The sequence below is a fragment of the Lissotriton helveticus genome, chromosome 10 (assembly GCF_964261635.1).
Source record: "Lissotriton helveticus chromosome 10, aLisHel1.1, whole genome shotgun sequence".
NCBI lineage: Eukaryota > Metazoa > Chordata > Amphibia > Caudata > Salamandridae > Lissotriton > Lissotriton helveticus.
This window is the reverse complement of record NC_136071.1, coordinates 994,329,167-994,341,869: the sequence shown is the minus strand read 5'-3', so window position 1 is coordinate 994,341,869 and position 12,703 is coordinate 994,329,167. Positions and strand designations below refer to the sequence as shown.

At 40.2% G+C, this 12,703-nt stretch overlaps 1 protein-coding gene across 1 annotated transcript in view; it reads left to right on the top strand.

Moving 5' to 3' along the window:
- The window catches only part of ITGB8 (integrin subunit beta 8), a 295,047-nt gene that overhangs the window by 189,494 nt on the left and 92,850 nt on the right, over positions 1–12,703 (top strand). Inside the window, 3 exon segments of the mRNA XM_078663672.1 lie at positions 3,206–3,364; positions 6,030–6,125; positions 12,503–12,592. Of these exon segments, the coding sequence (XP_078519798.1) occupies positions 3,206–3,364; positions 6,030–6,125; positions 12,503–12,592 (345 nt within the window).

The following is a 12,703-nucleotide window of genomic DNA, read 5'->3' as shown; positions in this document are numbered from 1 at the left end:
TGTCAGGTAGTTTTTAGGCCTGGTGGGGTTGTGTGAGGTTTAAAGGCTCAGGGAGCAGTGTCTATTTTAGGGCTCAGGGTGGGGTCAGGTACTTTTTAGAGCTCAAGGGTGGTTGGGGTAGCTGTTAGTGCTAAGGGCAGGTGACATGCGGTGTGATCTTTACCACATTCCCCTATACCACTCATGCCTTTACAAAGAAACTGCATGGTAAAGGGATGCTTGGTAAAGGAATGCATTGTTCGAATGCATTCTCTGGTTTAGGCTTCGTAGTAGAGGCATGCACGGTTTAGCCATTCGTCCCTCTGTCATACAGCCTTCTGACTTACCCAGACAAGGATTAATAAATCCTGTTAACATCTGTTATTCAACACCCTGATACCCTTGGGTCATACATGCTTTTTACAGATACACGTTATGTCATATTAGGATTGTGGTACCTATTTGGACATAGTCATTACCTTTGCCAGCTAAAGACCCAATTTCTAACATTGTCTATATACAATACTCCCCCAGCAGATCAGAGTTACTCTAAGAATGGTGCCAGACTCCTAACAGTTTTGATCAGAATTAGCCTATATTTTCGAAGAGAGGAGTGAGAAACACCTGCAAATTATTTTTTCCGATAAAGGTGTGATATGTATCATTGCACTTGAGTCTTAGGGGATTTACCCAGGTGTGCCCTGTACACCCAAGATGTAGAGTTCAAGGAGGTGATGGGAAACTGGGCAATAATTTTGTGCCATCACAAGGGTATACAAGCACCCCGTTCTTTTTTTAAAGTAAGTTCAGGACCCATGAATGCCCCCTACCTAAACATGAACCTGAGTTTCTTTATGTCATAGATGGGGTCTAGTACAACACGCATCCCTATTAGCAACCTACCATTTACTAGGCTTATTGGCAGAGGATGCAATGCCTCAGAATTATGTGGGGAAGTGTGGCACCGGTTGTTCTCTGCATCTGTTTATTGCCTGACTAAAAACACTATCAAAGCATTTAACATTTATAGAAAACTGTTGCACCATGCATCGTAGTATATGTAACTCAGCTCTTAGTATGTGGCCTGTCATATACTGTTTCTCCAATTCACTATTTTTTGCCTTTAATACCTGGAGAATCATGTTGGGGTATCTCTCTGGGAACCACATGTTGCATCTGTAGAAGTGCAATGGACCACTACCTTGAACACCTCTCACTCCAACCTTTCTTCCACTAGTGAACTAGAATTGTTCTCGAAACAGTGCCATAAGACCTCCCTGATAGTTCCTCATATGCTACTACCCACAGCATTGTGACCTGCAAACAGCAGGCGGGTGTTCTAGCAGCGGTAGTGCCTCAGTTTCACCACAGTAAAAAGTAGCATTTTTTGATCAGAGTGTTCAGCCCCATAATACTGGACCTTCAACCATTATAATATATTGCGCATCTATTAGGATGTCATCGACATTGAACGAACAGACCTTTGAGAAAGAGGCTTTAATGAGGCACAGTCCTTTAAATATCAGAAGCTAAAGCCAGATCATTAATATCATCTCTGTGTTTAATGGCTAAGAACATATATTGGTAGTTGGCCACTAGAATACATTGTAAGTCTTTGGGGTAATGGCTGCTTGCTTTGCACTCGTTAATGGAACAAGTACACTTCATTAAACATTTTATAGACAATGCCATTTAAAACAAATCAGGAGAATATAGGGACAAATACTTCCCTCAGTAGATAGGAATGCCTTTATCATGTCACGGGGCCCCCACTCAGCTCGTTCATTGTGCTCCTCGGTCGCATCCAGCACATCACTTCCAGTTAAAGTCAGGTGGTGAAAGGTGGTCTCAACATATAAACTACCAAGCAAGGAAAAATGAATACAGAAAATAAAATTAAACGGAAAGAAGGGCCTGGCAGTCTGCACAGAAAAAAGTCCAAACGCGAAATTAAAGAAGTTAAGTTAGCACACAAACAGAACCTGAAGAAAGGCCAGGCAGTATTGCATGTACAGCATGGTATAAGAAAACCAAAATCAGGGTTGTGGCAAGGTATTGTTGCTATACAGTCGATAATTCACTGTCACCTTCATGGCACTGCTGAATCAATTATTTGTCTGGGCATTGGCCAACAAATGAAGGTTTCAGCACCCGCTCCAGCTGAACGAAGCTTGTTCTGACCACCTGTGCAGAGCTCACCATGCACAAAAATGGTCCTAGAAACAGTTGATGTGTTATGTGGATTTGTAAAGCTCAGCTAATAACTCACGAGGGTATCCAGGCGCTGTGGTTTGCATTACTCAAAGCTCTTTAACTTAAAAATGCAATGAGTACATACTGAGCATCTTTTTTCTATTCTATTCTAAATGATTCACATTCACTGGGGAGAAAATGTTCCCTTGGAAAATAACTTGCATTGTTTTTCAGAGGATGCACTAAATGTAACACGTTTAGTAGTGTATTAAACTTCTGTCAATAAATCCCATGTTGTCTAGGCTGGTGTCATCTGACGCTTTGTATTAGGTGTGCTTAGATCAAGTTTCTCATGTTTGCTGATTGGACGGAAGCAGGGGAAAAATGTTTTAGGATTAACATATTTTTCTGTCTACAATTGAGTTCTGCCATTCTTTCGTGGGGAAAGCTCCAGTTAAAAAGCCAAACGTGTAGGCATTGATTCTGATGATATTTTATGCATCTGCTTCGTTCTTTCTATAACCCACCAAAGGTGAGTATCTGAGATTTGTGGAGCTAAGAGAGGCTTGACTCCTTTACTGGGGGCCTGATTAGAGCAAAGGGAATAGAATTCAGAGGTGTGCAATAATTACCACAGTTTACCCATGATATATTTTACAGGAAAAACCTGGCAACATAAAACGAGTAAAAATGTATGGGGAAAATACCTTCGGATTTTGGTTGGATAAATATTATATACAGGTTTTATGCCTTATTCGCATAGCGGAAACACATTTTAGGAAGTATTTATCACATCAGGCCAATACCCCAACCAGGACTAATAGTATTTAATGGGTGCGTAAATAAACCCAAGTTTGTCAAACTCGAAAACAAGGTCTAAATGTGTAAGGCATATGTAAATGTGTTGCCTATTTATCCATGTGATAAGCTAAGCATAATAACATTCATGCTCTACAATTGAAATGAATGGCACTTTTATTAATGATATCGTTGGTTTAGAGTGCTGCTTAGCTCCTGTTTCCTTTTGTTCTAGAGGCATATTGGCTGGCGCCAAGAGGCTAAGCGCTTCCTTCTAGTAATGACGGATCAAATGTCACATCTTGCCCTTGACAGTAAATTGGCTGGGATTGTAGTTCCTAATGATGGGAAGTGCCACCTGGAAGACAATGAATACACAAGATCAACCAATATGGTAAGAGTCTATCAATAATTTTGTATCGTTTTGAACATTATGTCAGAACGAAATTACGCTGTATACACTTAATACCTATGCATTGTATAAATAATGGTTTACTGAAGATGTGCCTTAAACACTGTTGAGCTAGGCGTGCCCCAAATGTGGATAACAAGGTTTTTGTTGTTGGCATATTAAGTTTCATGCTCCTTCACTGAACATCCCAGTCCTTGGATTGGGACACATATGAGTAAAGCAAATGAATACTATTTAATACTGATAAATGAAGGCTTGTTATGGCGCAAACTAAAATACATATGCAGATAAACAAAACGCAATATGCTGTTTATTGCCTTTGTTGACCACGGGAAGGCCCTGACTCATGAGAGGTGAATCCTGAAACGAGTTATGATACTGTACCCTCCTTCAACAAAGGTAATACATTGCAGGATAAACTTTGCACATCTGCTTATAAGGGTTACGCATTGGCATTTGTACGTTCATTTTCATTTTAAAAACACTTTAAAACCAAAATTACGAGACAAGGGTTTAAATAAGTTCAGTGAGGTAATGTTAGATTGAAGAGGCCTCCTGACCATTAGGAATATTGATTTTCTTTGTAAAGTCATTGTAACATGAAATCTGTGATCTGTGAGGCAGTAATCAGTGTGTTTCTCATGTCAGTGTTGCTGTATTGCTGCAATATGTGAATGTTCCTGTTGTAGTATAGTTGCTTTTATCACGTGCGTTCTTAGTCACGTTTATTTCCACTGTCATCACATCATAATTTTACCTGTGAATTTTCATTGTAGTAAAAACTAAATGGACTATTTCATTTAGTATAGTTATTAATGTGGTTGCATTTCCATTTAATAAATTACTGAAAGCAAAATACTGTTTCACCCTGCCCCTTTTCTTTAAAATTCACTCCTAACCTTCCTTTACTACTATCCATCAGCCACGGTTCGTGGAGGGAGTTTCGGTGGGGCGGAGAGGCGGGGCGGGGCGGGGGAGGGGCAGGGTTGGGGGTGCTAAAAACTGGAGTATGGATAAGTGAAGGTAAGTAAACAATTTAATTTAATTTAATTAATAAAACGAATTTCGTAGCGCGCCCTGCATCGCAAAATGCGATGCAGGGTGCGCTACGAAATTCGTTTTGTTTACTAAATTGTTTACTTACCTTCAAATATCCATACTCCAGTTTTTAGCACCCCCCACCCTGCCCCTCCCCCGCCCCGCCTCTCCGCCCCACCGAAACTCCCTCCACGGGCCGTGCTGCTATCCATCCCATAACCCTAATATTACCCTTACCGTCTTCTACCACTACCCACCCGTAAATCCTAAATTGACCTCCCTTTGCCACTCCAAACCCAAAATACCTAGTTTTAGCCATACAGGCATCTGCCTGGTGAAGGCTGCATGGTAAAGGCACTGCGTGGTAAAGGCATCATTGGAAAGACTGTTTCCCCTATGAAATCAATACATTTGTTCAATAACTAGGGTATTATAGCATCGCATAAAAGAATTATTAGTTTTTATTCCCAACATTTATCTCTGGATAGCATGTGTAAGTAATTGAAGGTGCCAAAAATACCTTGAATGCTTGACATGAAAAGATTGTCAGAGCAGAGTGCATAACGGAACCAGTGGTGGCTGGTATCAGGGCAGAGTTGTAGGGGGGGAATGATGGACGACGGTGAAAAAAAAAAGAAAAACATTTCTCTTCTGATCGCTGCATCACCAACTCGGTGCTCTTCTGCTGCACTGCATGGGCTCCTATACTTCCCTGCTGCCGATCCTGATGCTGCTCTCATGCATGATTGGCCTAAGGGCCCTCGATTTACACTCCCAGAGAGACTGTGAGCCTGTGCCTGCTGTCTCCAACCCAGCAATGCAGTTCCGGTTGGAGACATCGCCACGGGCATATCAGTTTGGCCTTCATGAGATGGCCGGCCAAACCAACATTCACACTGACAGCAGTGCCCAACACTCCCCTTCCAGATTGTCATCACCTGGCCCAGTCCTAAAACTCATTTGTGTTCAAAATAAAAAGATTATAAACCTGTGTTTTTATCATTTTAATTTTCACGTTTTGCGGCTGCTGACAGTGGGTGGGGGATTGCTCCTCCGCCATAGTGGAGGAGTCACAGCTGAATAGAACTAATAAACTATCTAAAGGTGTTTCAGATTAACTTAACTTGTTGGTTATTTGGCTTATGGAATATTTTTAGCACAGAGAATTTTGCAAGGATTCCAATAATAATTTAAAAAAAGCAATCTATGCCTGAAATATGCCCATAAAGATACTAATATTAACTTTACAGTTGTAAAAAGGACGCTAATCACAAAGCATTTTACTCCAGCTACACCATGCAGATTAGACAACAATGTATTTTGACTATGGATGTGGACCAAAAGTATTGGCATAATAAATGTTGCACATAAATCGAGCATTTTATAGTAAACAACATCATACATCTTCCTCATATTCTAGATAGCATTATTCTTTTAGCTCTGCCATAATGTATCTCCTCAAAAACAGGGAAAGTGTTTCCTTTTAAATCATCCAGAAGATCTATAAGAATACCCTTTTGTACAAGTAATTTGTATTGATGTATAGGTCTCAAACAAAGTCATTGATCACAGAATATAGCAATCAAGCTTTGTGTTTTCTGTTTCATAGGAACACCCATCACTGGGGCAGCTGTCTGAAAAATTGACTGAGAACAATATCAATGCTGTTTTTGCTGTAAAAGGAAAAACCTTTCAGTGGTATAAGGTAGGTTAATTTATGTCAGTCCGAATGAATTGTGATTTTCATTGTGTGCCCTGGTATTAGGTACTGACAAACTACTTTGAAGTAGATTCTGTTTCCTCAAGTGATATGCTCAGTTTCCTTTACTTGCTCACACTTCAAAACACAAAGAAAGCTTCTTTGTGTTACTTGTACTTGGCTGGGTGTTTTCCAACAAAGGTTCAGGGGTTACATTTGTTTCTACTTCAGTGATGTGTGTTCTTAGTTAATCCAGATCTCAGTGCCACAACACATCTTTTTCACTGTGTTTCTAAACGTTTATGTTTTACATACTTTGTATCTAAAATATGTTTTTATCGTAGTATGCCAAATTAAAGGGATGGGTATGAAATGAAGGAATAATCTTATCACGACTAATAAAATTAGTGCTGGTAAACAACGGACATGAATCCCACATGAGTGTGAAAAATATATGCAGTTCACAAAGACAATCACAAGCTTCACCTGTTAAAAGTGCACTAAAATACTTCTGAACATGGATTTCTATTTAAAAAGGTCTAGTCCTGATTATGAGTGTGTTGTGTTTTCAGGGGTTTGTGCAGGCTTCAGAATTCTGAGTTTTGTGGGATTAAAATCCTCACCCTTCATTACATTTTGGAAGTTCAAAGCTGCAAAAATGTAAAAGTGGAAAGCTGTAGGAAATGTGCCGTAAAAGGCAGATTTTGGTATGGTATGCATTAAAATTTGTGGTATTCCCTAAAAACTCTGACTCGGACCACACATAATCAATTCCTCTGAATTAGTGCTTGTGGGTTTTTGTATACAAATATATATACACCACTAAAAAAAAGAAGGTTAAGTAGTGTCATAGTTAGGTAAATCTCTCAGTGCCTTTGTAAAGTTTTAAACACACTAAAAATTCACCAGTTATATTTATCTCAAGTAACTATAACTTGTGCCCTGAGATAATTGTAACCCACGCCTCTGCCATACACAGTTTTGTCATCAATGATGTCATTTCAAATGTTGCAGTGATGTTCTCAATGATGCTACAGAACATGTAATTTGAGATGTAATATGTGGAATAATTAGCTGTGCATGGTGATGGCATGAGTCATTGATACTTAAGGGCACCAGTTATAGTTACCATTGTAGATAAACCTTTTGAATCCTTAAACTCCCTTTTACAGACCCTTGATTGTAAGTTGATGTACACTAATATCCCCCCAAATTATAGGATTTTTGTCTCTCAAAACCTACTTGATACTAGACTACAACCACACCAAGGTCCTAATTACACCCTTTATAATTTCTCTCCTTTGACTATCACTCACCAAAAATGTTTTCTTATTTGACAAACAATTTTATTTATAAATTAAAGAGACATCAATCTGAGCGATTTCTGTTCCCAACTTTGCCATTTTTGTCACGGACAGTTTCGATTCCACCTTAATTCCTCCAATCCACTTAGAAGTCATATTAATTTATGGAAGAGACATAGAGATGATTCTTTTGATATTTGGCAGGTTTTAAATTGCCTCCTTGAAGATTTTTGATAATGACTCAACCTTCCTCTCAAAGGCTGGTAATGTACCGTGCATTAGACACACAATTGATGGACGGAATGCAGAACAAATCAGAACATTCATCACCAGTCAAGAAACCTGGGTAAATCCATCATTCTTTTGCTCACCATGCCACCCCAGTTTAGACCTGGCCATATGAAAATCAGTCTTGACCCTGTGCCTCATGGGAACAGTCCAGCCCGAGCTCCCAAGCCAGGTCCTCCTTGGACCAGAAACAAGCATTCTAGGACCGGTTTCGGGGTTTCACCCCTCTTCATCCAGGATAGCTTGATTCCAGTGACACAGTGATCCTAGGACCCACGTCTGGACATACATGGCGTACTTAGGGCGAGAAAGCAAAAGACACACAATTGATGGACGGAATGCAGGACAAATCGAAACATTCACACCCATTCAAGAGATCTGGGTTAAATCTATCATTCTTTTGCTCGCCATTCCACCCCAGTTTAGACCTGGTCATATGCAAATCAGTCTTGACCCTGTGCCTCATGGGAACAGTCCAGCCCGAACTGCCAAGCCAGGTCCTCCCTGTACCGGAAACATGCATCCTAGGACTGATTTGCATATGGCTGGGTTCAAACTGGAATGGCATGGTGAGCAAAAAAAGAAGGATTTAGACCCAGATCTCTGTACTGAGGTGAATGTATGAAAATGTTCTGCATTCTGTCCATCAACTGTTGTTTTTGCAATGTACTGTGCATTGCCATAATTCTGAGATATCCTTTCATGATCATAGTTTCAAGTTTGAGAATGCTCATCTCCGCACCACCGTCTTCCTTGAACCTACTGAAAGAAATATTTTCATTCATATTCTAGTTATCATCCTAAACAAATTTAAGGAGCAAAACAATATTCTCCTAGCTCGTATATTGGTTTATGGATATTTATCTGGGTGACCAACTCCCTCCTGTTCATTACGGGCACTATTTTCTGTCTTTGACTTTCTTGTAATGAGCTAATGAATTCTGGGTGTTGTGATCATGTTTTGTTTCCATCAAATTATTTAGACAAATACACCTGAAAAAATTATTCATAGATGAATAGTTCAGGACAGGTGACAATGTCCTCTACGACCTGGACTGAGATGATCACCCTACTAGTTATACAGCAGTGCCCGCAGCTGTGGACGAAAAAGCAGTTTTACCGCACTGTGATTCAGTTTCAGGTGACCAGGAGTCCAAAACCATCAGGCAGTGAAAATTCAGTAGGCCTGGCTTTAATATACTAACACATGCATGCACCGATGATTCATAGCATGCCTCGGTGAAAACGGCTTTTTTCTGTACCTCATATACATTTGCCCTTTTATTATTCCTCACATATATGACACAGCCCATAATAGCACTGCAAGTTTAGGAAATAAAAACAACATCACTGAAAGCTTCAGAAAATCGGCACAGACAAGGGGGCATGTCCAGGAGAAACGGTTGGGTAGGACTTTCTCACTGGACCTTCTTTGTCAGATCGTCTATTAAATGTCGCTCTCCATATTCAATATTGTGCAATAATTGGCAATACATGCCTTATGTATTTCTATGAGGAGTTGGGGGCTAAGAATTTCGGGGTTGGATGCCATATCTTCTTTGCAGCAAATGGATCTTTATGATTTTTCCATGTTTCCATTGATACCAATGTTATAGTCAAGACCAGGGAAAGAAGGTATTGGAATGACGATGGTACTTCAGTAGACTTATGTAAAAGAGTAACCATAGGGATGTCCTTTTTCCCCCAAGAGAAGGGGCTGTACTAGAATAAACGTGACATACAAAAACCACACCGCCAATGATTAGCTGCTGGGTAACACATGTGGAAATGTAAGATCCAAATCTGCTACCCAGCATGCAAACACTGGTGGTGTGGTTTCCGGTGATCTAATACAGACACCTTTTAAATCCAAGATTTTGGCGTTTTTAAGCACTTGGAGCCAGACATTGGACCCTGAATGGATTTTCCTCTTTTGCCACACTGTCTTCTGACGTTCTGATCTCGCAGACTCTGACACACGTTCACTCGCGACATACATACGGTGCATTAAAGAGACATACTCCTAACTCTTTCTTGCACTGCAGGGAAGCTGTCCCCACATATATATTAACATTTCGTGGATATTTATATACTGTTTATGTGGATGGTTTTCCACTATTTCAACCCTGACAAATTCTGGGCAGGTCACTAGAAACCGCTCTTCACCAAAGCTAGATTTTCTCACCATTTGGCAACTATTTCGAATGCATATCATTACTGGGGTACACGCTCAGGGGCTGTTTACGAGTCTGATGAATCTAGGACTGCTCGACTTGCAGTATCTCTGGTCCATCCACTGGATTACGACTGCAAAAGTCATTGCGGCGAACAACCACTGGCTGCATTCCCTGGCGGTGGCGGAGCTGTGCCACAGTATAACATGCTGAGCAGGACTGACGCAGTCCTACTCAGCATTTTACAAAATCCGCCACCATCAGCCATTTCATTGCAGGACCCACTCCATGAAAGGCTGGTGGTGGAGGAATAAAGCGGGCCCCATGGGACCTCCATGACCCCCACACCATGGAGATACATTCAGGGGGGCACAACATATGTGTCCCTGTCTGAATTCCCCCAAAGTTCCAGCTTGGCATGGACGTAACTGTCCATGACTTGCTGGGACTTTTTTGCTGTTCCCATTGCAGTGCCCATTTTCCAGGCATCCCTATGGGAAAGTCAAGGACCGTCCATATTGCACGAGTTCAACTCATTATAAGGCGGGCAGCCCTTGAGCAGCTTTGGCGCAGCTGTGTCAGCGGAGAGCCGTCGCAACTGCGCCAAAGTCGTAAACAGGCCCTTTATTCCTTGCACTTTAGACTGAAGAGGCCTATGTAACTGTACACACAGGCCCAAATGCATTGATATATTTTGGAGGCAGTAGACTTTTAAGTGAGTGCAAAACACCAAATTAAATTATGAAAATAAAGATTGCAATAAATCGTTATGGACTGCTATAGAGATTTTACTTGCCTTGCCCAGGGTGCGGTGTCCTTTCCCAATGTGTGATCTTTTACTAATGACAAAAGCTCTTCAGACTGTCCCTTTTAAGTTATTATTGTAGTTTCACTAGTAGATCTTGCTATCCAATGTGAAATTCTTGGGGGCCATGGACTCATGCTATTACCTAGAGGAGATGGGGTCCACTCATAATTTGTATAAGACATTTCTTCTTTTAGATTGGTGCTTTGTTCTTCAGACTTTTTTTTCCTGTAGTAATGTATGACTTGTATTATTTTTTCGTTGATCAGGAACTTGTTCGTCCTTAGTTTTTGGTCTTAAGCTTCTTTCCTGAGGATACATGGTTTTATGAATGAATGTAGTAAGGGAGGTGGGAAGCAACAAGAATTCCACATTGGTGTTTTGAGTCTTTGGTGCATTTTCAGTTTTTTGTTGTCTGGGTCATATCGGAAGGAAATTTAATGAGTAATAGGGGTGTCCAGATTTCTGCTATAATTCTGGATAGTTCCAAAACTATGTTAGCATCCCAGGAGATTTTTCTAAGCTGATGATGGCGAACATCTGCGGCACATCTCTAACACAGCAAAATAAGCATCCTTGTTCACCAACTTTCCACTATAAACTCGAGGTGTGCAGCAGTGCAAATTGTGATGATTGTCGTGGAGGTTGTGTCTACTATATTTTCTAGATATTCTGGATCTTCTGGTGGTGTTGCTTTATACAAGTGGCTGTGTTTCATTACACCCCTTGATTATCCTTGCTCCGGAATGGTGACTAGTAATCTTCATGAAACTGACCCACATTCTCCCTTTTTCCACTCTTGCCACTGTGGCACTATGTAGCATGGCTTGCGGGTGTGATGTTGATGTGTTGGCTTAATTAGCTTAAACAAGAGCACCAACTATATACTCCCATGGCAGAATGAAGGCCTAAGTGCATTTTATTGAAGGTTTCTAGTTAACATCATTTGCGAGATAGAGTAATGCAGTGCTCTGAGAGTGCTCATCTTCATTTGTTGTAGGCGTGAACGGGTAAGAAAAGGATTCAGTGTAATGAAGATCACTGCTAAGAAATATCTAGTCATTAGAGCTCAGACCAAGGAAAAAGTAGATGAGTTCATGGTATTATGGAAAATTAGGAGCATTACTTTCTTGTGTGATGTGAAATGTTCTGAATGCTTGCAATGTGCATAGATTCAAACTCCAATAATGACTGAGTTCTTTATGACCTCTTTGTTTTTAGCCAGAGGGGCCAATCATATATTTCTGTTAGGCAACGATTTTTAATTATTTTATTTTTTACTGCTAAGTCTATACAGCCCAGTGGTAAGGGATACAGAATGTTACAAATAACATGTATTTTTTAAAATAAAGTAATTTATATCATTCTTAGGAGACTTTGCTGATGACTCAAAAATACTATTCCTCTTGCATCAAAATTCAATACATTTACCAAATGATTACAAAAAAGGTACTTATCTCCTCAGGAGCAGCAATTAAAAGGGGAGGAATGTTCAGTGAAAGGGTTATTTATTGACTGGAAAGTTCTGGTTCTAGCTTTCTTACGTGTTCTTCAAAGGGGCTGCAGGAGTAGCATTAAAGGTTGTAATGCATAATGGTAGCCTCTGGTCTTGAAATGAAATCATAACCCACCCAAATTATATGTTTCAAGTATCACACCCTTATAACATGTAGGTCAGGAAAAAACTGCAAGTAGATTGGGATTGCTTAGTCTGGTATTTGAATGTTAAAACAATAAGTGTACAGCTGAATATACTAACATATTTCTCAATACATATTTGTATTTTAACTGTTAAAACTGTTTTATTGTTAGGATCTTCTACAGCTATTGCCTGGTACCATTGCCAAAGAACTAAAACCAGAAGCAACAAATCTTGAAGAACTGGTTATAGATGCTTATCAGGTACACAGTCTTCCTTCCAGTCTTTCCTGTTGTGGTAATAGTTCTGCTTACTAGGTAAATAGTCAGTTCTTTATAGAACGTGTGTATGTAGTTCACATAAGAATGCCAGTA